The following is a 26,245-nucleotide window of genomic DNA, read 5'->3' as shown; positions in this document are numbered from 1 at the left end:
ATCGCATTTTAACAGACTTGATAGTTGACGAATGAAAAGCCTATTCCGTTTAGTTGATTGTTGGTTTCACCAATAGGGGTTTTGTAGTAATAAGTCCTCCGACGAAGGTAGGCATGTTAAGTGAACTGAACAGGACAGCTCTACAGAGAAAGACTCGCCGAGACCGAGGAACACAAGCCCGCTTCTGTTGACACCCTTGGAGGGGACATCTCAACATCAAGCAGACGGCATTGAGGTTGCATGCAGTTCTCTTTAATGAGAGTATATTATAGTATGAAACATCATTTGGACCTGAGTGTGTTTCCTACTGCACAACCAGGGTTTTAACAGACACTCGTTCGCTCTGTAATTGCCCATTCCATTACCTTTTTATGTAGTATTTTCTAAACCTGGAATGACCTGTTCTTACTGGATTGTTTGATGGGGCTTCTAAGAATCATGATACCGCCCAAGTTTCAGCTTCTGGCGCTGTTGGCATTCGCAGTGGCCATGTTCTTCTTGGAGAACCAAATCCAGAAGCTGGAGGAGTCTCGGGGAAAGCTAGGTAAGACTGCTGTCAAGATGTCCTTATTCATCATGCCGTAGGTAAATGTGTCCGTGAGATGCAGTCATTGCTTGGTTGAATCATTGCTAAACATCTTGTCAGCTTGGTTGCCAATTTGAGGTTGACTTGTGACGACATCATTCGCGCTCCCCTTGGGAAGTGACAAACTGGCATTTTGCGGACAACGTGCAACCCAGGAACATCAACTAAATGTTCAGTCAGGTTTAGTAAACGATTTGACAAACACCTATTGTACAGTGAGGTTGCCCGCATTTACCATATGGTGGACCAGATCACGTGTGAACAGCAAGTAGAACCTGTGGCACCATTGTCCCTCCAGTGGGTTAATGATTGATAGTGTAGTGATTTGAGGGGGAACAACTAGGCTTGAACCATCAACCCAGCAGTTTTAGGGCTGGTGCAGTACAGCTTTTGGCCATGGAGGAGGTCCAGACCTCTTGGTAAAGCAGAGGTCATTACACTTTCCAATAAAGAGCAACCCGTGCATAACGCCTTGTAGAGCTGCATGGTTGTCCCACCGCTAGAACCGGGCTTGGACCAGAGACCATGTGGTTACGGCAGAAGGGCTCTACCTCCTATTTCATTAAGCTTCAGATACCTCTTTACAGAACATGAAAGGAGACAACAATAGCTGTGTTGAGAGAGACTTAAGATTTGAATGATGGCCATTCCAAGGTGATTTCATGTAAACATGCACTACGTGGGGATTAGAAAAGTTCACTATTTCAGCCCATTCAATGTGCATTCTATGTATGCATTATTATTTTCAACAACCATTTACATTTGCATGGTGGAATGGATCGTTCCGAGAGATGTCCTTGCTGTAGTGTGCTGTGCCACAGAAACCTTTATTCATGGGAAACATGAGTTCCAAAATAATGTGTTCTAAACAACTGGCTCATTTCAACAAACTGTGATCAGAATTAATTATCATGGTGGTTCCACAACAAATATTGGGAGGATATCTGAATGTTCTGGGTAGACATCAAAATCAACTTCTGAAACAACACAGGGAATATCTAAATGCTTTTGGAGTGAAAAAACAAGATGCTGAAACAAGACCTAAAAGGAGCTGTCTTTTCCATTACAGCCTACTCAAAGAATTTGATTGACTTGACAATGCGTCTGATTGATGCCTAGAGAGGGCAAACATCTCTGTAAACTGGAGCCGTCAATCATATCCTGCATAGTCAAATAGCCTAGGTTTGAGGCAGGGCAACATGATGGACACCACTTGCTGTCCAACCAGGTGCTGATGCATTTCCCCGTCTACATTGAGAAAGCAAGCTGTATATTTTATTAGCACATTTTTTTTGGGGGGGGGGCACACTCCAATATTGCCCATTTCCAACGTATTTTCTTATCTGCTTGTTACTTGAGACGCTGAATCACTTTTCCTACTAGAAGTCTCCAGCACAGAAGCCACTGGGATTTGCTTCCAGGCTAATCATGAGTGGTTTGGTAGTCTCTGCATGGATTGAAATCACCCCATGACTTTAACGATCCATGTGTCCTGTAGCTAGCATCATCTGTGTTATCTGTTGACATACAGTGCATTTGGAAAGTATTCAGACCCCTTGACTTTTTTCCACAATTTGTTACGATAAAGCCTTATCAAAAATTTATTAAATTGTTTTTTTTTATCCTCGTCAATCTACACACAATACTCCATAATGACAAAGCAAAACAGATTTTTAGAATTTTACACATTTCTAAAAAATTTAAATATCATATTTTATATATGTTGTTGGACCCTTCACTCAGTACTTTGTTGAAACACCTTTGGCAGCAATTACAGCCTCGTCTCCTTGGGTATAACGCTAGATGCTTAGCACACCTGTATTTGGGGAGTTTCTCCCATTCTTCTCTGCAGATCCTCTCAAGCTCTGTCAGGTTGGATGGGGAGCGTCGCTGCACAGCTATTTTCAGGTCTCTCCAGTCATGTTTGATCGGGTTCAAGTCCAGATTCTGGCTGGGCCACTCAAGGACATTCAGAGACTTCTCTCGAAGCTTTGTGCTTAGGGTCATTGTCCTGTTGGAAGGTGAACCTTCGCCCTAGTCTGAGGTCCTGAGTGCTATGGAGCAGGTTTTCATCACGGATCTCTCTGTACTTTGCTCCGTTCATCTTACCCTCGATCCTGACTAGTCTCCCAGGCCCTGCCTCTGAAAAACCCCAGAGCATGATGCTGCCACCACCATGCTTCACCGTAGGAATGGTGCCAGGTTTCCTCCAGATGTGACGCTTGGTATTCAGGCCAAAGAGTTCAATCCTGGTTTCATCAGACCAGAGAATCTTGTTTGTCATGGTCTGAGAGTCCTTTAGGGGCCTTTTGGCAAACTCCAAGCGGGCTGTCATGTGCCTTTTACTGAGGAGTGGCTTCTGTCTGGCCACTCTACTATAAAGGCCTGATTGGTGGAGTGCTGCAGAGATGGTTGTCCTTCTGGTAGGTTCTAACATCTCCACAGAGGAATTCTGGGGCTCTGTCAGAGTGACCATCGCGTTCTTGGTCACCTCCCTGACCAAGGCCCTTCTCCCCCGATTGCTCAGTTTGGCCCGGGCGGCCAGCTCGTGAAAGAGTCTTGGTGGTTCCAAACTTCTTCTATTTAAGAATGATGGAGGCCACTGTGTTCTTGGGGACCTTCAATGCTGCAGACATGTTTTGGTACCCTTCCCCAAATCTGTTCCTCAGAGCTTTAGGGACAATTCCTTCGACCTCATGGCTTGGTTTTTACTCTGACATGCACTGCCAACTGTGGGATCTTATGTGGACAGGTGTGTGAGTCTCATAGCAAAGGGTCTGAATACTTATGTAAATAAGGTATCTTTAAAAAAAAAAAAAATACATTTGCAAAAATGTCTAAACCTGTTTTTGCTTTGTCACTATGGGGTATTGTGTGTGAGTATATTGTTGAGGACCATTTTGTATTTAAACAATTTTAAAATAAGGCTGTGGAAAAAGGGAAGGGTTCTCAATCCTTTCCGAATGCACTGTATTTCCTGTAGCGTCCTCTTATGCCAGCTAGGTACATTTTGTAGAAACGTCAAGTTTAACATTAGCACGTTGAGGTGGGGCTGACGGTGTGCTTTATTCATTGGCTGTAACTCTAGATGGGAGTATATGCTATACTTGCTAAGCGCAGTGTAAATTGAAGCGTTGTTTATAAACCTGTCACCTCATGGCCCATGTAACTACATTTAACCACCACACCAGTCTCCACAACATTTACATTTTAGTCATTTAGCAGACACTCTTATCCAGAGTGACTTACAGGAGCAATTAGGGTTAAGTGCCTTGCTCAAGGGCACATCAGATTTTTCACCTAGTCTGCCCAGGGATTCCACCCAGCAACCTTTTGAGTTACTGGCCCAACACGCTTAACCGCCAGGCTATCTGCCGCTCCATGAGGAGCAATGAGCTAAGTAAGTTCCCACTCGCCACTATGTTACAGCAAGCGCAATGATTGTGGTTGGTTTGCCAGAGCTTGGTTGAATTGTTTTCTCGCGTTGTACCTGAGTGAGGTTTTGTCTTTTATTTCTTACACTGCTTTAATAATTCGTGAAAGAGAGGCCTTTTAATGCAAAGGAGAAAGGGTACTGTACATGCATTGTGGATGTGTTTGGAGAGAGTGACACTGATGTAGGAAAACCTTCTGCTCAACATTCATTCATTGCCTGCGCTGCGACTTCTTAAAGAGTCGGACCTGAATTATCTTCCATTTCCATACTGGGCACCAACCTCATGTTTGCTGAGTGCCCTGGACAGGAATTTGCTCATGAAAAGACGTTGCCATCCACAGACCGACATCAAGTACTTTTAAAAGAGTTATACTATTTGATGTGATTGACAGTAGCCTTGAGCATGGCTTTGAAAAGTCCATCTCAGTGCAGTGCTAGGAGGACCAGTATATCATCGCTGATGTGGTCAAGTTCCTAGTTCGCATCTTGGATGTTTGAATGCTTTCAATTATAATAATGAATCTGAACATTATAAAAAGTAGAAATCCTGATACACTAATCAAAATCAAATCAAACGTTATTTGTCACATGCGCCGAATACAACAAGTGTAGACTTCACCGTGAAATGCTCACTTACAACCTCTTAACCAACAGTGCAGATCAAGAAGAGTTAAGATAATATTTACCAAGTAGACTAAAATAAAAAGTAATAATAAAAAAAGTAACACAATAACAATAATGAGGTTATATACAGGGGTCACCAGTACCGAGTCAGTGTGCGGGGGTACTGATTAGTTGAGGTAAATTGTACATGTAGGTGGGGGTGAAGTGACTGCATAGATAATAAACAGTGAGTAGCAGCAGTGTACAAAAGGGAGGGGGGTCCATGTAAATTGTCCGGTGGCGATTTTATTAATTGTTCAGCAGTCTTCTGGCTTGGTGGTAGAAGCTGTTAAGGAGCCTTTTGGTCCTAGACTTGGTCCTCAGCTACTGCTTGCCGTGCGGTAGCAGAGAAAACAGTCTATAACTTGGGTGACTGGAGTCTCTGACAATTTTATGGGCTTTCCTCTGACCGCCTATTATATAGGTCCTGGATGGCAGGAAGCTTGGCCTCAGTGATGTACTGTGCTGTTCGCACTTCCCTCTGTAGCGCCTTACAGTCAGATGCCGAGCAGTTGCCATACTAGGCGGTGATGCAACCGGTCAGGATGCTCTTGATGGTGCAGCTGTAGAACCTTTTGAGGATTTGGGGACCCATGTCAAATCTTTTCAGTCTCCTGAGGGGGAAAGATTTTGTCGTGCCCTCTTTATGACTGTCTTGGTATGTTTTGACTAGAGGTCGACCGATTTAATTGGAATGGCCGATTTTTCAAGTTTTCATAATCGGTAATCGCCATTTTTTGATGCCGATTATGGCCGATTATATTGCATTCCACGAGGGGACTGCGTGGCAGGCTGACCACCTGATAAGCGAGTGCAGCAAGGAGCCAAGGTAAATTGCTAGCTAGCATTAAACTTATCTTGTAAAAAACAATCAATCTTAACATAATCACTAGTCAATTACACATGGTTGATGATATTACTAGTTTAACTAGCTTGTCCTGTGTTGCATATAATCAATGCAGTGCTTGAAATTGTGTCACTTCTCTTGTGTTCTGTGCAAGCAGAGTCAGGGTATATGCAGCAGTTTGGGCCACCTGGCTCGTTGCGAACTGTGTGAAGACCATTTCTTCCTAACAAGCCCGTAATTAATTTGCCAGAATTTTACATAATTATGACATAACATTGAAGGTTGTGCAATGTAACAGCAATATTTAGACTTAGGGTTGCCACCCGTTCGATAAAATACGGAACGGTTCCGTATTTCACTGAAAGATTAAACGTTTTGTTTTCGAAATTATAGTTTCCGGATTTGACCATATTAATGACCTAAGGCTCGTATTTCTGTGTGTTTATTATAATTAAGTTTATGATTTGATAGAGCAGTCTGACTGAGCGGTGGTATGCAGCAGCAGGCTCGTAAGCATTCATTCAAACCGCATTTTCCTCCGTTTGCCAGCAGCTTTTCGCAATGCTTGAAGCACAGCACTGTTTATGACTTCAAGCCTATCAACTCCTGAGATTAGGCTGGCAATACTATAGTGCCTATAATAACATCCAATAGTCAAAGGTATATGAAATACAAATGGTATAGAGAGAAATAGTCCTATAATAACTACAACCTAAAACTTCTTACCTGGGAATATTGAAGACTCATGTTAAAAGGAACCACCAGCTTTCATATGTTCTCATGTTCTGAGCAAGGAACTTAAACATGAGCTTTTTTACATGGCACATATTGCACTTTTACTTTCTTCTCCAACACTTTGTTTTTGCATTATTTAAACCAAATTGAACATGTTTCATTATTTATTTGAGGCTAAATTGATTTTATTGATGTATTATATTAAGTTAAAATAAGTGTTCATTCAGTATTGTTGTAATTGTCATTATTACAAATAAATAAATAAAAAAAAAATAGGCCGATTAATCGGTATAGGCTTTTTTTTGGGGCCTCCAATAATCGGTATCGGTGTTGAAAAATCATAATCGGTCGACCTCTAGTTCACACCTCAGCCACCTCCTCACTTTCAACTCCTACACTCTTTCACTCTCTTTTTCACCATTATCCGGAGCACTCAGATTGCCTTTGAACTCCTTTTGACACCATGGAGCTGTTTTTAGCCTCCCCAGGGATATAAAATGAATTCATACACTGACAGTCTGCTGGTATTCACTAAATAGGGGTTACTGTACACCTCTATGTGTCTCAGCACTCTGAAACATGCCATTTGAGTGCCTAATGGATTGGATCCCACTGTGGAAACACAGGTGTCAGGAATGGATTTGGTGTGGGCAGAGTACTAATGGCCCTAAGCTCGAGCAGTTAGGGCCCTGATTGGTGTATTTATGGGCATTGGCTTGCACTTTAAAGAAGAATGTTTTCCCGTTAAGTTCTGTGCTACATTTCCGTGGACAGTTGCGGATGACTGACAGGCTAATCACGGTGCTATGAACTGTTTCGCACCCCGGAGTGTAATTGAGACCGCTCTCCTCGCGCCGCAGTGTTCCCTTGTCGGGTTTCCAAGGGGTTTGACGAACGATGCGGTCGGTGTGGTTAAGCATGCGTGAAAGCAGGTGGGTGACTTATCGCTTTTCTAACACTGATCAACGTCCCTCTGAGAGACCCAGCTGTAACAGAGCTTCTGTAGATGCATTGTAAGAATACCAAGCGTCATTATAACTGATAATCATGTTACTTTTCATCAGAGTCCTTCCTTAGCTAATCAATAACCATAAACAGCCTCTTTATCTGGAGCCTGGGATGCTACTGTAGTGCAAGATGCTAATCCCTGTGGCCAAACAGGCCTTTCCCAATTTCCAACTTGCATCCAAAAGCGATCTTCCGCTTCAAAGCTACGGGGGGAGGGGTGGGGGGGTGGTGAGATTTAATTTTCATCTCAACACAGAAATATTTAAACCCCTGGCTGCTCACATCCTAAGCCTTAACAAAAGGAGGGGAGAGAAACATGCCTGCAGCATTTTAAAACCAATTTCATCAGAGAATAGAGGGATAAGGCAGTCTGGCTGAACTGTTCCGCTCCTCCTGTCTTGCATATAACTTCCATCTTGTATAGAGCAGCTGAGTAGAGCCTCACAGTGGAGGTGTCATAATAACCAGAAAAGGTGACTTTTATCAATATATTCGTCTCTATTTACTTTGATTTGAAAATGCTAATTTGCATCAAAGTAGACATCTTTCAAAACTACAAATCCCTGCAAGCTCCTGCACGTCATCTCTTTTGCTGACACTTTTGCTAACAGGTATTGTGTCCATTTAAAACTTACACAAGGCAGTTCACAGAATTGTAATTTTAAAGAAATGTAGCCAATTTATTCAGTACTACATTTATCTAACATTAGATAGTTAATTCAGAGATTTTTACCTTTGCCTTGATTCGGCAGTCTCGTCCAGATCATCATGGCATTTGTAGTTCTTTATGGTAGCCACATTAGCAGCTGATTAGCGTTTCATTTTTGGGGGGTAAATACAGACGAATATATTGATAAAAGTCACCTTGTCAAAACGTCATGCCTACATGAAGCCTACATGAAGCCTACATGAAACACAGCCCTTATTTTAAGTGTTTCTAAAATCCCCTGTGGGAAAAAATGTACAGTGGGAAAAAGATTGGAACCATTTCCTGTTTGATCACTAGGTTTTATGGGTATTATGACTCATACTATGGTACTCTATCCTGGCTTGGCTTTCATCTGCTGTGGTACAGTGCATCTTGTACTGTCAGCTCTGGGGGGGAACTGAAAGTTTCTCTGCTGCTGTGGCCTGCTCTCCTTGTCAGACTTTCTCTTCAGCATTGCAATGCACTGTGAGTGCTGGCAGTGTCGCACACAGTGTGCCGAGACTCTGGGGAGTGGGGACAGCCTCTCACCACAGAAGTGGTGTGTCACAGAAAGGCCAGTTGGAACACTTGAGATGTTCTTGTTCGTGAATGATCTCAATCAATTCATTAGCTGCTGCTCAGTTGGTAGAGCATGGTGTTTGCAACGCCAGGGTTGTGGGTTCGATTCCCACAGGGGACCAGTACGGGAAAAAATGTATGAAATGTATGCATTCACTACTGTAAGTCGCTCTGGATAAGAGCGGCTGCTAAATGACTAAAATGTAAATGTAATGTAGCCTGGTTAAACCAGACTGAACGCTGCGCTCTCCATTGTTCAGTCTCGTTTAACCAGGCTATAGTTCTTGAGGAGTAGTATTGAGAACCGCTTGTGACCATAGAGGAACATTTTTGGTGTCCGTTTCCTTCTTCCTACTTGGTTGCTATGACAGCCGATGATGGATCTGATCTCACATCAACGACACAGGAGTTCTCTGTTGGGCTTCCTCTGTGGAGCTTTGGGTCCTATTAACCTATTAGCCACTCCTCATCTGTCCTATAAATAGCTGCCCTCAGCATTGCTCGAACATTTGTGGAGTTTTCCCTGGACTCCTGTCTATGCATTATTAACACTTATGGGGGAGAGAATCACATTTCTGTGTTGTACAATAACTAGCCTACACCTGCATTGTTATGTAAGCTGTTTATTTCTGTGATGTTATTTTTTTACATTTGGACAGTAATACAGTTTCTCACATGAACAGTTTGCCGTACCATTTCTTAAGTGGTGGTGGACATGGAGAAATGGCTGCTGTCTCTCTTCCTGTGATTCTGGATAGATGGTGTTATTGACAGAACCTGATATTTTCCCCCTATTTCAAGCAGTAGGCTAATTGCCCTGCTTAGTCAATGACAAGTTCTGCCAAGAGATCCAGACAAATCAATTGTCCACCCCACAGAGCAGCCCTTGCCAAGGCATAGAATGATTAGCCTGTAAAGCCTGCCATCTGTGTAAATTATCATCTCAAATAACTGCCCGTTTTTGATGGGCGGAACTGAAGCGGTCTTTTTTTCCGATATCGTATAAGCTCACCTTGTCAGATAAAATGAGCTTTGATTGCGGAGAAAAATTGCGGGGTTAACTATGATTATTACCTTATGTTAGCATTAAGGTACCAGTGTCTGTGCTAAGCTTGCAGTGATACAGTAGCCTGGTACCATACTTAATGTAATCCTACTATTGACACTAGACATACTACCTACACCAGCATTTCTCAACCTTTTCTGTACCAGGGACCGGCAGTCTTTCCCCTATATTTCATGCACACTGAAAAAATATATAAACGCATCATGTAAAGTGTTGGTCCCAGGTTTCATGAGCTGAAATAAAAGATCCCAGAAATGTTCCATATTCACAAAAAGCTTATGTCTCAAATTTTGTGCGCAAATGTGTTTACATCCCAGTTAGTGAGCATTTCTCCTTTGCCAAGATAATCCATCCACCTAACAGGTGTAGCATATCAAGAAGCTGATTAAACAGCATGATCATTACACCGGTGCACCAATAAAGCCACTCTAAAATGTGCAGTTTTGTCACACAACACAATGCCACAGATGTCTCAAGTTTTGAGGGAGTGTGCAATTGGCATGCTGACTGCAGGAATGTCCACCACAGCTGTTGCCAGATAATTGAATGTTCAGTTCTCCAGCATAAGCCGCCTCCAATGTTATTTTAGAGAATTTGGCCGTACGTCCAACCGGCCTCACAACTACGGACAATGTGTAACCACGTCAGCCCAGGACCTCCACATCCGGCTTCTTCACCTGCGGGATCATCTGAGACCAGCCAGCCGGACAGCTGATGAAACTGTGGGTTTGCACAATTGAAGAATCTCTGCACGAACTATCAGAAACTGTCTCAGGGAAGCTCATCTGAATCCTGGTTTCAACTGTACCGGTCAGATGGCAGACAGTGTTTATGGCGTCGTGTGGGCGAGCGGGTTGCTAATTTCAACGTTGTGAACAGAGTGCCCCATGGTGGCGGTGGGGTTATGTAATGGGCAGACATAAGCTAAGGACAACAAACGCGTTTGCTTTTTATCAATGACAATTTGAATGCAAAGAGATACCGTAATGAGATCCTGAGGCCCATTGTCAGGTCATTCATCCGCCGCCATCACCTCATGTTTCAGCATGATAATGTCCCAAGAATCTGTACACAATTCCTGGAAGCTGAAAATGTCCCAGTTCTTTCATGGCCTGCATGCTCACTAGACCCATTGACCATGTTTGGGATGCTCTGGATTGACGTATGACAGCATGTTCCAGTTCCCGTCAATATCCAGCAACTTCACACAGCTGTTGAAGAGGAGTGAGACAACATTCTACAGGCCACAATCAACAGCCTGATCAACTTTATGCGAAGATGTGTCTCGCTGCATGAGTCAAATGGTGGTCATGCCAGATACTGAATGGTTTTCTGATCCATGCCCCTACTTTTTGATTATTAAGGTTTCTGTGACCAATAGACGCATATCTGAATTCCCAGTCATGTGAAATCCATAGATTAGGGCCTAATGAATTTATTTCAATTGACTGATTTCCTTATATGAACTGTAACTCTTTTTAAAATTGTTGCATGTTGTGTTTTATATTTTTGTTCAGTGTAGCATAAACTAACCCTAATAATTTTTGGGATGGTAAAAACTAAAAACCAGATGTAAAGTATGCAGAAATTATAATAGAACAATATATTTGTTTTATTAAGATCATCTTTGAGAACTAACAATCACCACTAGACGGGAGAATCTACAATTCCAAAAATGCCATGGCATGGGGCCCCCATTGATTTTCGTTATAATGTTTGAGTCACTCAGATAGCATAAGCTGTGGTCGCCAACCTTTTCTGAGTCAAGATCACTTTCGCAGTCAAAAAGCAAGCAGAGATTTACCACTCAGATTAAAAAAAATAGATAAAAAAAAAAGACTTAAAAAAATTTAAGCCTATGCAACATGAATAAACTTAGTTGTCACAGCATATTGGCTTTGTGTTTGGCCTGCTAATATTGTTCTGCTAACACCATATTATATTTCATAACTCAAGCTTTGATAACAGAATATATCAGTTGGTGTATCACTTGCGATGCACAGCTTTTTTATATTACTGGAATGATTGTACCTGGTGTCCCCTCTCTGGTCAGGTGTCCCCTCTCTGGTCAGGTGTCCCCTCTCTGGTCAGTCTCAGTGGAGGGGGAGAGGGTCTGCCTCTCACTGTCCCTGTTCTCTCCTTTCCTCCGGTGGGACTGACCAGAGAGGGGACACCTTCCTCCTCCTGATGGCAACTCGAATTGCACCACATTACTTCTGCCTCATACACAAATTAATGTTGTTCCTTTGACTAGAGAAAGTGAAATATTCCTTGATATTAAAAACACAAGCCTATCAATACACTTGGCTACTAATTAGTTGCAGCTGCGGTGCAGGAAGAGGTAGTGAGAAGTGAGTGTTGTACTTTGTGAAAGTGTTGGGGAAAAAAGTGTTGACAGTGCTGAATAAAAACAAATAATTCACTCATAAAAAACAGCAGCTCTATGCTTTTTTCTTTGACAGTTTCTCTCTGGTCATGGTTTTAAAAGTTATGAGATCTCATGCAGGCTAGTATCAAACTGTGGGTTCTTGGAAGCTATAGGCATGGTGATTGGAGCCATCCGATTGGCCAGTGCAGTAGGCGCACTTGATTTAACTACAGCTCTCCTGGTCCGCCGGGTAGGTGGAGTTTGTCCCTTCAGACAAATGAAATGGTTAAAAATAGGAACACTGTCTTTCCGGCGCGCAGGGCTTCTGAATCAAGTGCACCTTCTGCCAAAAGCACAAAGTCAAATAAAAATAAAGGAGCCTTTATCGTTTTGCTTTTCTACAGACATTCTGGTGATCGACTAGGAGTGCCCAGAAGATCGACCAGTCGATCGCTCGACCGGTTGGTGACCACTGGCATAAGCCATGGCAAAATGTGTAGAATTGCAGGAAATTTTCTTTAAAACCCCCAACATTTTGTCTCTTCAGCCAAGAGGGCTTCTAAAACCGTGCCATTGGTCAGGTCCACTACCACGGGGCGTGACCAATGGCACTCTATTGTGATACTCGTATTGATGCTATAAAGGTTCTAGTCAGTCCCAATCAAGAACCTCCCTAAAAACTGACTGCAGATGGCATGTTTTGTCTGCTGACAAGATTTTTGGTCTGGTTTCACTGACCATAGAGGCTTGTGTATTCTCCCATGAGGAAAATAGGCTACTTAACAAGATACCTTGTCTTTTAGAAATGGTCTGCTTCCAAATACAGATTTATATTGATTGGCATGTGGAAATAGAGCATGTGAGTGCTTAGTTACTCAGTTTCCACTGCACCTCTGTTGATGCCAGCGAAATATCTCCACTTGCTTGGGCTAAGCTGTACTAGCCATCCGAGTGTCGTTTCTCATTTTCTGCCTTGTGTCCTCACCCGGCTCGGCCCAGCCGTCTCTCTCCCAGCTGTCTACACCTTAGCCGCCAGGCTAGACGTGAATGAGAGCTTTCATGGACCATCAATGCAGCCGTTGTCTCCAAGCCAGGAAAATCCCCCCCAGCTACGGTAATCTGTCCTAAAAAGAGCACTTAAGGAATTAAGTTGTAACTCATGGTGCCTCCGTCATTTATTTGCAAACACAGCAGATTGCAACGAGGTGTCTGTGTCATACACTTGTTTGAAACAGTAGTTCTGTACAGTCGTTGATGAAGCATTTAGTTGAACAGGCTCCTTTTGAAATCCCAGTTGCTGCAGCTGTGAAAGGCTAGCCCAAGGGTCCCTTGTACAATATGCTTGAAATTACTAATCACACACTCCTATTACCACCTGGCTGTGCATGCACTCTGGTAAACAAATATTGCAGGTGCCACAGGCCGCATCGAAGCTTACTGTATATAAATAAAAAATACCACTTCATATTTATTTTTTTCCAGCAGCAACCTAGATCTCCTCCCTGTCGTACTCCATTGATTTTGCAATCCAGTGCTACTGAAGCAGAACCATACAAGGCTTCTAGCTCTCAGGCTCTCTATTACCCCTCAGCCTAGGCTTGTGCTCGAGGGGCTAACCCGCTCAGGGATGAAGAGCTGCAGAATATGATGGATGTATGAGCTGCCTGGAGAAAGGATCATCTCTCCCCTGTTTTTATTATCCCATAAGATCGTATGAGACACCATGACACACAACAAACTGTCATATTTACGGATTTCCCGCCGAAGACGAATGATGATTGGAAATGGGCAATTCTAATCTAGCGTGAAATTGTTTTAGTAAATATTGCTATCTCGGCTGGCGTTTTAAATATGTATTCAGAACAATAAGCATCGGCTTAGTTGTTGTAGTGTTTAAGACTGTGTTGCCAGTTCCACCATAGGTCATAATTAGCTGGAAATGGCGAGGGGGAACCAACGGAAATGGTGACTGAATGGAAGCACACTGTGTGGCCAGACTGATTCATCAATACAGAGCGGGTCTTTGTCCACTAATTAAATGACCTCAGACTCGACCATTAGCTTAAGTGTGTGTGTGTGGCGCCCTCTGCTCGGACACAGTGGGGTTTTAACTAAGCTTGTTCAACACACTGGACTACAATAAACTGTACCTCCCTGTTCATTGTTGGCACTGAACACAATGCCCTGAACTAGTGGCTTGGGGCCTGTTTAAGTTCAGCTCATTATGTTTTAGGGCTAGGGAGTGCTGATCCTGATTCAGTTGTTACAGACCGTGACTACTGTCTCCAATGTTTGCGTATTCCCACAGCGTGTCCTAAGGTCTAGGCCTAGACATCTGGGCTCAACATAAGGCTGCGTTCAGACAAGCATCCCAATTTTTTGTTGATAATTTTCAGAGCTGATCTGATTGATCAAAATACCAATTGGTGAAAAAAATCTGAATTTGGCTGCCTGTCTGAATGCAGCCTTAGCATCTGAGTGGGAGTGCTGATCTAGGAACAGGTCTCCAACTGTCTATATAATCTAGTTCATTATGATCTAAAAGGTGAAACCGATCCTAGATCAACACTGATATGAAAATGATAACTGCTCTTTTATGGCTTTGTGCATTAGGTGACGTGTGGATAGATGTCTCTCCTAGCTATACATTCTGGGTGTTACTTATGACCATATTTATCTATGTTCATCATGACGACAGACGACCATAGACTGCCACCTGTCACAGCCCAGTATCGTGGCTAGCACCAGTTGCCAGCACGGTTGGTTAGCGCTAGCTTTGATCAGTGGGACATTAGCAGCTGCCTGGGAGGGTGTAAAAATGGAGGGGGGGGGGGGGGGCTGTGTATGTGGGGATGGCAAAGGGGGGTTGGGAGTGCAGTGTGATCACAGATGACATCTTATTCTCTGTACAAGCTGCCAGCATGGCTTGGCATGGCATGGCCTGGCTTGGCTTGGCGTTCCCATGAGTATTATATGCTGGAGTGTTGATCTGTTCCAGCACAGATCTGAGCCAATGTTAGTGTTAGGCGCCGACAGAGATGGCCGCCTCGCTTCTCGTTCCTAGGAAACTATGTACTATTTAGTTTTTTTACGTGTTATTTCTTACATTGTTACCCCAGGAAATCTTAGGTTTTATTACATACAGTCGGGAGGAACTATTGTATATAAGAGCAACGTCAACTCACCAACATTATGACCAGGAATACGACATTCCCGAAGCGGATCCTCTGTTTTTCCCACCACCCAGAACAATGGATTGGATCCCAGCCGGCGACCCAAAACAACGACAACGTAAAAGGGGCAGACGGAGCGGTCTTCTGGTCAGGCTCCGGAGACGGGCACATCGCGCACCGCTCCCGAGCATACTACTCGCCAATGTCCAGTCTCTTGACAACAAGGTAGACGAAATCTGAGCAAGGGTAGCATTCCAGAGAGACATAAGACTGTAACGTGCTTTGCTTCACGGAAACATGGCTCACTCGAGACACGCTATCTGAGTCGGTACAACCACCTGGTTTCTTCACGCATCGCGCCGACAGAAACAAGCATCTTTCTGGTAAGAAGAAGGGCGGGGGTGTATGCCTTATGATTAATGAGACGTGGTGTGATCATAACAACATACAGGAACTCAAGTCCTTTCGTTCACCTGACTTAGAATTCCTTACAATCAAATGTCGACCGCATTATCTACCAAGAGAATTCTCTTTGATTATAATCACAGCCGCATATATTCCCCCCCAAGCAGACATCGATGGCCCTGAACGAACTTCATTTGACTCTATGTAAACTGGAAACCACATATCCTGAGGCTGCATTCATTGTAGCTAGGGATTTTAACAAGGCTAATCTGAAAACAAGACTCCCTAAATTCTATCAGCATATCGATTGTGCTACCAGGGGTAGCAAAACCCTGGATCATTGTTATTCTAACTTCCGCGACGCATATAAGGCCCTCCCCCGCCCTCCTTTCGGAAAAGCTGACCACGACTCCATTTTGTTGCTCCCAGCCTATAGACATAAACTAAAACAGGAAGCTCCCGCGCTCAGGTCTGTTCAACGCTGGTCCGACCAATCTGATTCCACGCTTCAAGATTGCTTCGATCACATGGACCGGGATATGTTCCGCATTGCGTCAAACAACAACATTGACGAATACGCTGATTCGGTGAGCGAGTTTATTAGCAAGTGCATCGGCGATGTCGTACCCACAGCAACTATTAAAACATTCCCAAACCAGAAACCGTGGATTGATGGCAGCATTCGCGTGAAACTGAAAGCGCGAACCACTGCTTTTAATCAGTGCAAGGTGACAGGAAACATGACCAAATACAAACAGTGTAGCTATTCCCTCCACAAGGCAATCAAACAAGATAAACGTCAGTATAGAGACAAAGTAGAGTCGCAATTCAACGGCTCAGACACGAGGTATGTGGCAGGGTCTACAGTCAATCACGGATTACAAAAAGAAAACCAGCCCCGTCGCGGACCAGGATGTCTTGCTCCCAGACAGACTAAACAACTTCTTTGCTCGCTTTGAGGACAATACAGTGCCACTGACACGGCCCGCTACCAAAACTAGCAAACTCTACTTCACTGCAGCCGACTTGAGTAAAACATTTAAACGTGTTAACCCTCGCAAGGCTGCAGGCCCAGACGGCGTCCCCAGCCGCGTCCTCAGAGCATGCGCAGACCTGCAGGCTGGTGTGTTTACGGACATATTCAATCAATCCTTATCCCAGTCTGCTGTTTCCACATGCTTCAAGAGGGCCACCATTGTTCCTGTTACCAAGAAAGCTAAGGTAACTGAGCTAAACAACTACCGCCCCATAGCACTCACTTCCATCATCATGAAGTGCTTTGAGAGACTAGTCAAGGACCATATCACCTCCACCCTACCTGACACCCTAGACCCACTCCAATTTGCTTACCGCCCCAATAGGTCCACAGACGACGCAATCGCAACCACACTGCACACTGCCCTAACCCATCTGAACAAGAGGAATACCTATGTAAGAATGCTGTTCATCGACTACAGCTCAGCATTTAACACCATAGTACCTTCCAAACTTGTCATTAAGCTTGAGACCCTGGGCCTCGACCCTGCCCTGTGCAACTGGGTCCTGGACTTCCTGACGGGCCGCCCCCAGGTGGTGAGGGTAGGTAACAACATCTCTACCCCGCTGATCCTCAACACTGGGTCCACACAAGGGTGCGTTCTCAGCCCTCTTCTGTACTCCCTGAACACACACGACTGTGTGGCCATGCACGCCTCCAACTCAATCATCAAGTTTGCAGACGACACTACAGTGGTAGGCTTGATTACCAACAACGACGAGACAGCCTACAGGGAGGAAGTGAGGGCCCTCGGAGTGTGGTGTCAGGAAAATAACCTCACACTCAATGTCAACAAAACAAAAGAGATGATCGTGGACTTCAGGAAACAGCAGAGGGAGAACCCCCCTATCCACATCGACTGGACAGTAGTGGAGAAGTTGGAAAGTTCCTCGGTGTACACGTCACGGACAAACTGAATTGGTCCACCCACACAGACAGCGTGGTGAAGAAGGCGCAGCAGCGCCTCTTCAACCTCTGGAGGCTGAAGAAATTCGGCTTGTCACCAAAAGCACTCAAACTTTTTTACAGATGCACAATCGAGAGCATCCTGTCGGGCTGTATCACCGCCTGGTACGGCAAGCGCACCGCCCAGAACCGCAAGGCTCTCCAGAGGGTAGTGAGGTCTGCACAACGCATCACCGGGGGTAAACTACCTGCCCTCCAGGACACGTACACCACCCGATGTCACAGGAAGACCAAAAAGATCATCAAGGACAACAACCACCCGAGCCACTGCTTGTTCACCCCGCTATCATCCAGAAGGCGAGGTCAGTACAGGTGCATCAAAGCAGGGACCGAGAGAAGCTGTTTTTCAGTCTCTCAAGGCCATCAGACTGTTAAACAGCCACCACTAACATTGAGTGGCTGCTGCCAACATACTGACTCAACTCCAGCCAATTTAATAATGTAAACATTTATGAAAAATGTATCACTAGCCACTTTAAACAATGCCACTTCATATAATGTTTACATACCCTACATTACTCATCTCATATGTATATACTGTACTCTATACCATCTACTGCATCTTGCCATCTTGATGTAATACATGTATCACTAGCCACTTTAAACAATGCCACTTTTATATGTTTACATACCCTACGTTACTAATCTCATATACTGTACTCGGTACCATCTACTGCATCTTGCCTATGCCATTCTATACCATCACTCACTCATTCATATATTTTTATGTACATATTCGTCATTCCTTTACACTTGTGTGTATAAGGTAGTTGTTGTGAAATTGCTAGGTTAGATTACTCGTTGGTTATTACTGCATTGTCGGAACTAGAAGCACAAGCATTTCGCTACACTCGCATTAACATCTGCTAACCATGTGTATGTGACAAAAAATTTGATTTGATGTCACCACTAGTCAATCTGAGACTGATTTAGACCTGGGATAGGAAAGCCAAACGGAAATGGCTCAGGCCTACAGCGTTGTCTGTTTATTCACAGTTAGTCACATAGAAATGTATCTGATACAGCTACCGTAAGGTCAGCAGGTAGCCTAGTGTTTAAGAGCTTTGGGCCAGTAACCTAAAGGTCGCAGGTTCGAATCCCCAAGCCGTTTAGGTGAAAAATCTGTCAATGTGACCTTCAGCAAGGCACTTAACCCAAATTGCTACTGTAAGTCGCTCTGGTTAAGAGCGTCTGCTAAATGACTGGAATCTAAATGATATATATATATATATAGAGAGAGGACATGGTTCTCTATTCCCATTCCCAGGAAGAGGAGAGTATTCAGGCCTCATGCTCAGACACATCTGTTAAGTTACACAGAGGTGAGATATAACAGGGATAGACTCCAGGCTGTGGTGTGACGTGACACAAAGGACTCCACCTCCAAAAACCACAAGAAAGTGGAGTCTGACACCCACCATCTCCGATTGTTCTCAAATCTTTTCTGTAGTTGGAAACATAAGATTAGCATTCCTGAAATGCTATTTTGATGTGGTTGGGGACCACTTTTGGCTCGTGAGCTCTACTTTTAAAACTACTGGATAAAACGTATACAAAAGTACCGGAGAATCTCTAACAATGATTTAAGACATGAGGGATCTAAATAAATGGTCAAACCCCACACCAAGCGCACCTCAAAGGCCAGTACACAGTATTAGTTCTCTATGTTTGACAGGTATATTGAAGCTTTGGAGTATTATTCATACAATGTAATGTATTCTCAGTGAATTTGGTGATTGTTTATTTTTTTCTGTTCTTTATATTATGTTCAGGAGGCTGGTAAAAGGATAGTTTGCCTAAATTACAAGTGCACCCCATTTTATAGATCTAAAGTGGCCTATTTACAGTATATACCCAAGATATGTCGTTTTTTTTGCCACTGTGTGCTATTAGCAACGTTGAGCCTGAAACAATGGAAGCTGTAAGGCCCCTGTTAGCACACTGTTGCTAACAGAATATAGGTCCTCATGTGGGTGAACTATCCCTTTAACTCTTCTTCCTCTTCCTCTGTGCAGAGCGGGCCATCGCGAGGCATGAGGTGCGTGAGATCGAGCAGCGGCACACACAGGACGGCCTACGGGAGCGGGAGGCCCCCTCGGCGGCCGACAGCGAGGACGTGGTGGTTATCTACAACCGCGTGCCGAAGACGGCCAGCACCTCCTTCACCAACATCGCCTACGACCTGTGTGGCAAGAACCACTACCACGTGCTGCACATCAACACCACCAAGAACAACCCGGTCATGTCCATGCAGGACCAGGTGAGAGGGGTAGGCCAGAGGCAAATCTCAACGGTCAATGGCACTCGTAGCTGATTAGAGAAAATATTGCACACAGTGGAGGCTGGTGGGTGGATAAATTGTAGGACAGGCTCATTGAAATGGCTGGAATGGAATGAATATAAAGATGTCAAACAATGGGTTTCTTCCATTCCAGCCATTAAAATGAGCCAGTCCTCTGTTTTAATGTCACACCAGCCGTCACTGATCGCACACTAATGTGGCAATGTTTGACCTCTGTGGAAGAGGGAGAGAGACATGGAGACAGGGAGAGATAGCGAGTGGGAGGGTGATATTGAAGAAGGGATTGCATTGGCACATATCATGTATTAATTGTCTTGTCTACCTGCTCAGGTGCGGTTTGTGAAAAACGTGACAGAGTGGAGGGAGATGAAGCCGGCGTTCTACCACGGTCACGTTTCTTTCCTGGACTTTACAAAGTGAGTGGCTTCCTCCACTGCAGAACACATCTTACCAGAGAGACTTTTGCTGCTGTCGCCCCCTTGTGGACTTATAGAATACTACATTAATACAACATCAGAGTGCAACATTCAGAACAGATAGAATGCAACTCTCTATAGAAGGAATATGTCTTTAAATCATGTGAAAAGGGGTGGTGTTATGGCAGGTTGAAGCTTTACATCTGTAACACTGCCCTCTTGAACAGAGCCCAGATTTACATCTTGATATAATGTCATTAAAGGATCTCTCTAGGTTAAATAAAATGTACTGTATTCTTATCTCTCTCTTTTGATCCAGGTCCTATTGAACAGGCCCCAGATTAACATCTTGTGTATTCATAGATCTTAGATTTAATGACACATGATCTTTGTGATATGCGTAACGCGCGGGTGGCGCATCGTAACGCATCGTAACGCATCGTAACGCATCGTAACGCATCGTAACGCGCGGGTGGCGCATCGTAACGCGCGGGTGGCGCATCGTAACGCGCGGGTGGCGCATCATTATACCGCCTATTCTTACGCTAGCTCTCTGTTTTGACCCAGGTTTGGAGTAAAGAAGAAGCCCATCTACATCAATGTGATCCGTGACCCCATCGAGCGCCTGGTGTCCTACTACTACTTCCTGCGTTTTGGGGACGACTACCGGCCCGGCCTGCGGCGCCGGAAACAGGGGGATAAGAAGGTCAGTCTGCAATCCTCCTGATTATTTTGTACCAACTAGTGTATTAGTGATTACCACTGTAAAATATTGTTAAAATTATTGTAAATAAAATGGCCGTTGCTGCCTACACTAAAGCTACAATCTGGGAGAAAAAAAATCCCAGCAAACTATTATTATATATACAATGCATTTGAACAGTAGAACACGCTTCCATAGGTAATTCTGTCTTTGATTGTCATTGTGTTTCAGACCTTTGATGAGTGTGTGTCGGCGGGAGGCTCAGACTGCGCCCCTGAAAAGCTGTGGCTGCAGATCCCCTTCTTCTGTGGTCACTACTCTGAGTGCTGGTATGTACCCCTCTTTACGTTTCATCCACACCAAGCATTCTTAACCTATAACCCCATTACACACTTCTTAATGGGCTTATATATGAACAGTAGAACACCAAACATGAACCCCTTTAAAATATAACTTACCTCCATTAGACATGCTATATTGCATGTCTTTCTTTTCTAGAGGCCTTTATTCGGAAAGAGCTGCAAAATCTGGACCCCTACAAATCAGCCGGGCTAGACAATCTGGACCCTTTCTTTCTAAAATTATCTGCCGAAATTGTTGCAACCCCTATTACTAGCCTGTTCAACCTCTCTTTCGTGTCGTCTGAGATTCCCAAAGATTGGAAAGCAGCTGGGGTCATCCCTCTTCAAAGGGGGGGACACTCTTGACCCAAACTGCTACAGACCTATATCTATCCTACCCTGCCTCTCTAAAGTCTTCGAAAGCCAAGTCAACAAACAGATTACCGACCATTTCGAATCCCATCGCACCTTCTCCGCTATGCAATCTGGTTTCAGAGCTGGTCATGGGTGCACCTCAGCCACGCTCAAGGTCCTAAACGTTATCTTAACCGCCATCGATAAGAAACAATACTGTGCAGCCGTATTCATCGACCTGGCCAAGGCTTTCGACTCTGTCAATCACCACATCCTCATCAGCAGACTCAGCCTTGGTTTCTCAAATGTTTGCCTCGCCTGGTTCACCACTTCTCTGATAGAATTCAGTGTGTCAAATCGGAGGGCCTGTTGTCCGGGCCTCTGGCAGTCTCTATGGGGGTGCCACAGAGTTCAATTCTTGGGCCGACTCTTTTCTCTGTATACATCAATGATGTTGCTCTTGCTGCTGGTGAGTCTCTGATCCACCTCTACGCAGACGACACCATTCAGTATACTTCTGGCCCTTCTTTGGACACTGTTAACTACCCTCCAGACGAGCTTCAATGCCATACAACTCTCCTTCCGTGGCCTCCAACTGCTCTTAAATACAAGTAAAACTAAATGCATGCTCTTCAACCGAACGCTGCCTGCACCTGCCCGCCCGTCCAGCATCACTACTCTGGACGGTTCTGACTTAGAATATGTGGACAACTACAAATACCTAGGTGTCTGGTTAGACTGTAAACTCTCCTTCCAGACTCACATCAATCATCTCCAATCCAAAGTTAAATCTAGAATTGGCTTCCTATTTCGCAACATAGCATCCTTCACTCATGCTGCCAAACATACCCTCGTAAAACTGACCATCCTACCAATCCTTGACTTCGGCGATGTCATTTACAAAATAACCTCCAATACCCTACTCAACAAACTGGATGCAGTCTATCACAGTGCCATCCGTTTTGTCACCAAAGCCCCATATACTACCCACCACTGCAACCTGTACGCTCTCGTTGGCTGGCCCTCGCTTCATACTCGTCGCCAATCCCACTGGCTCCAGGTCATCTACAAGACCTGCTAGGTAAAGTTCCCCCTTATCTCAGCTCGCTGGTCACCATAGCAGCACCCACCTGTAGCACGCGCTCCAGCAGGTATATCTCTCTGGTCACCCCCAAAGCCAATTCCTCCTTTGGTCGTCTTTCCTTCCAGTTCTCTGCTGCCAATGACTGGAACAAACTACAAAAATCTCTAAAACTGGAAACACTTCTCCCTCACTAGCTTAAAGCACCAGCTGTCAGAGCAGCTCACAGATTAATGCACCTGTACATAGCCCATCTATAATTTAGCCTTAACAACTACCCCTTCCCCTACTGTATTTATTTATTTTTTATTTATTTATTTATTTTGCTCCTTTGCACTCATTATTTCTATTTCTACTTTGCACTTTCTTCCACTGCAAATCTACCATTCCAGTGTGTCAAACTGCTTTACTTTATCTTGGCCAGGTCGCAATTGTAAATGAGAACTTGTTCTCAACTTGCCTACCTGGTTAAATAAAGGTGAAATTATTTTTGTTGTTGTTGCTTTTTCTCTCTTGTGATATTTATCATCCTCCTCACTATCTCATCTGTTGAGAATGCGAGACTAGCCTATTTTTGCTCGATCCAAACAACATCTGATGTACAGCTGATGAAAGAATGACTTTATAAATGCATTTAATTGATTACATGATTGATTGACATCTCTTGTAGGAACGTGGGCAGTCACTGGGCCCTGGAGCAGGCCAAGTATAACCTGGTCAATGAGTACCTGTTGGTGGGGGTGACAGAGGAGCTGGAGGACTTTGTTATGATGCTGGAGGCGGCGCTGCCACGCTTCTTCAGGGGCGCCACAGAGCTCTACAGAACAGGTACTGTACCAGAGACACCACCATGCCTCTTGAGATGACCTTTTACATTGACTTTATTCATTACTTTGTCAACTAAGCAGAAATTGATTTATTTGTTTTCTGTCTTTTTAAAGCTTTTTTTAAATTATAGTGTCAGCATACTCAAATAGATTAATATGTATTTTGAGTCTTTGTAAATTGTATGTGGAATGATTACGTACCTATTTCTGAACGTGCACTTAGCTGCACCTTTGCCACATGAGAGGTGATTTGCTGTGCAAACAAAACAACACTTTCACTTGTTATTCCCCTTAGAGCAATTCTCACCTTTTTAACGGCTCTAAAAATATGCAAGTGCCTCTACATTCATTACATTAGATATTTTTTATATACCATTTTTAACTAAAAACAAAAATCCAAGGGCCACCTGGATTGGTAGTGATGCCATATGCCCTTTCCCCCACAGGGAAGAAATCCCATCTGAGGAAGACGAGTGAGAAGAAGCCGCCGACCAAGGAGTCCATCGCCAAGCTGCAGCAGTCGGCCATCTGGAAGATGGAGAACGAGTTCTACGAGTTTGCCCTGGAGCAGTTCCAGTTTGTCCGGGCTCACGCCGTCCGGGAGAAGGACGGGGAACTCTACCTGCTGGCTCAGAACTTCTTCTACGAGAAGATCTACCCCAAAACGAACTAACTAATGCACATGGAAGATGGACCATTCATCTAGGCTTCATCCCGTAGTCACATACACTGGACAGAGGAGAAGAGGAAGACTAATATAATCAGTGGGTCTGTGGAACTGTCTGTGTTGGACGTTATTTGGACGTTAGTCAGCAGTTTCTGAATGTCGCCCAATTAACTGACTCTTCCTCCTCGTCTCCATAGTAGCCGACAGAACTAGGAAGTGGCCTCTTCCTGGTGCGAGATAATGCCAATAGGTCATGTTCCCACCAGCATCCCAGGTCCAGGACTCCCTTTATACTTCCTGGTGAAAGGTCACAGGAGTTGTATGCTCAACAGACACGACAGGAGACGAGTCTACTTGGCAGCTGCCCATGTTCTCTTTCTTCTGATCACATGATTTATATTTACGTCCAGGGGGAGGGGTTTTATTGGCCGTGTTCTGTTTGGTTTCGTTTTTGTGGTTTATTCTACTTTACTATCATCGTCTATGGGAACATTGTCGACCTAGTTTTATACGTTAAGAGGGTGTAATTTTTTATGTTGTAACCCTCCCACTAATAACTTAAAAGTTGACTACTATGTTATCTTGGAGTTTACCTATATGAACTGCAGACGTTTTTCCAAAATCTAAATCCCGTGACCTCCATAGACTTGAGTGGCAGATGCACCCTGTTCACGACTGTGGTACTACTATCCAGTATTTTATACTATACTATACTTATTTAGTTGTTTTTCTGACTCTTTCACCCAGTTGGATTATTGCTAGGTGGAATGTGAAGTGTTTACACATGATTTCATTAAACTATGGAAGAAGACAGACAACTGACCATTTAGCTGCTGTACATAATACTAATGTCAAACAGTTATTCTATATCAAGAGGACTTACTATTATTCACTTATTTCAGCTCTGGTATAACACATTTAGTTAATGAGCCATTTATAGATATTTCTCTCAGCTTTTGTTATTTTCTCTATATTGGCAAGAGACCATTTAATTTGTGCTTTTACTGTCATAACCCAAAGATCTCCCTAATCTGTTGTTTTGCTGCTTTAAACTCATGAACTTGCTGAATTTCTTGACACAATATTTGATGACTGAATTTAGATGTTATTTTGCTATTTCCCTTAGGATCATAACTTGCAATCCATTTTCATTATATTTGTATGGTTATTATGTAAGACTATAACCTTACCCATGCGTGCACTGCTGACACTGCTAATGCCAATTTCGGGTTCGTCTGTTGATGGCCTTAATACAGACACTGATCAGATCATCTCTGTGACTCAGCCCAGCAACAGTGACTGCAGAACAGCCTACAAAAGTGTTGTGAAGAAGTGACTTTCCCAACTAATCAAGCCCTAGCCCAGACATTGAGGCAGCAGAAGTACTAAAAGCAAAGGGATTTTGTTCACAGGGGACTATATAAAAGAGGTCGAGTCCCCGAGGTGAGTTGGGATGGTAGGCAGGCAGTAAAAACCAAACATTGAGATCATGTCAGACACATTGCTCGTGTTCTCATGTCATTAAAGAGGCACTTCACCATGTGACATCAGGAGTCATTTTCTTAGTCATCTTTTTTTTTACTACAGAACGCTGTTACTGTACGGTGCTAGAGGTAATGAATATGTGAGGTTCAAAAGTGGTGAAGCGTCCCTTTTTAAGGTCTGTTAAACAGAAAGTCTTGTAGTTTTTGTTACATGGCATATTGTGTATTCCTCCCTAGACACCCCAAAACATTGTTTCTCCCTCTGTCTGTTGCAGATTTATCTGCTGGAATGTCAACTTCAATGTTTTTGTTATTCTGTCGTTCTCATGTTTTTATTGTTATATATATATATATATCACACACACACACTTAAAAACTGAAATGCCCATAACTGCGTGCTTTTAATGTCATTCTTCATTAGTACATTGATCGATGAAAATGTTAAAGGCTGCTGTTCTTGCTGCATACTGTAGAGGGAGCTCATTAGCTATCGTGTCTTCACCATGCCTGGAGT

The 26,245-nt window shown here is 43.8% G+C and overlaps 1 protein-coding gene across 1 annotated transcript; it reads left to right on the top strand.

Moving 5' to 3' along the window:
- Positions 1–73: 73 nt before the first annotated feature.
- LOC115170008 (heparan sulfate 2-O-sulfotransferase 1) lies at positions 74–25,804 on the top strand. The gene is made up of 7 exons (XM_029726201.1): positions 74–544; positions 19,572–19,816; positions 20,189–20,274; positions 20,842–20,980; positions 21,209–21,306; positions 23,424–23,581; positions 24,027–25,804. Exons 1-7 carry the CDS (start codon positions 421–423, stop codon positions 24,251–24,253), a joined length of 1,077 nt encoding a protein of 358 aa, XP_029582061.1. The 5' UTR covers positions 74–420; the 3' UTR covers positions 24,254–25,804.
- Positions 25,805–26,245: the final 441 nt, after the last annotated feature.

Source organism: Salmo trutta, chromosome 31, assembly GCF_901001165.1.
Source record: "Salmo trutta chromosome 31, fSalTru1.1, whole genome shotgun sequence".
Lineage (NCBI taxonomy): Eukaryota > Metazoa > Chordata > Actinopteri > Salmoniformes > Salmonidae > Salmo > Salmo trutta.
This window is presented reverse-complemented; position numbering and strand designations above follow the sequence as displayed.

What these genes read in the sequence shown, in the direction of transcription:
- LOC115170008 (XM_029726201.1), top strand. Translation starts at nt 421, where the DNA reads ATGGGGCTTCTAAGAATCATGATACCGCCCAAGTTTCAGCTTCTGGCG. An exon ending in GGAGTCTCGGGGAAAGCTAG is followed by an intron (nt 545 to 19,571) that starts GTAAGACTGCTG and finishes TCCTCTGTGCAG; the next exon opens with AGCGGGCCATCGCGAGGCAT. An exon ending in GGTCACTACTCTGAGTGCTG is followed by an intron (nt 21,307 to 23,423) that starts GTATGTACCCCT and finishes CATCTCTTGTAG; the next exon opens with GAACGTGGGCAGTCACTGGG.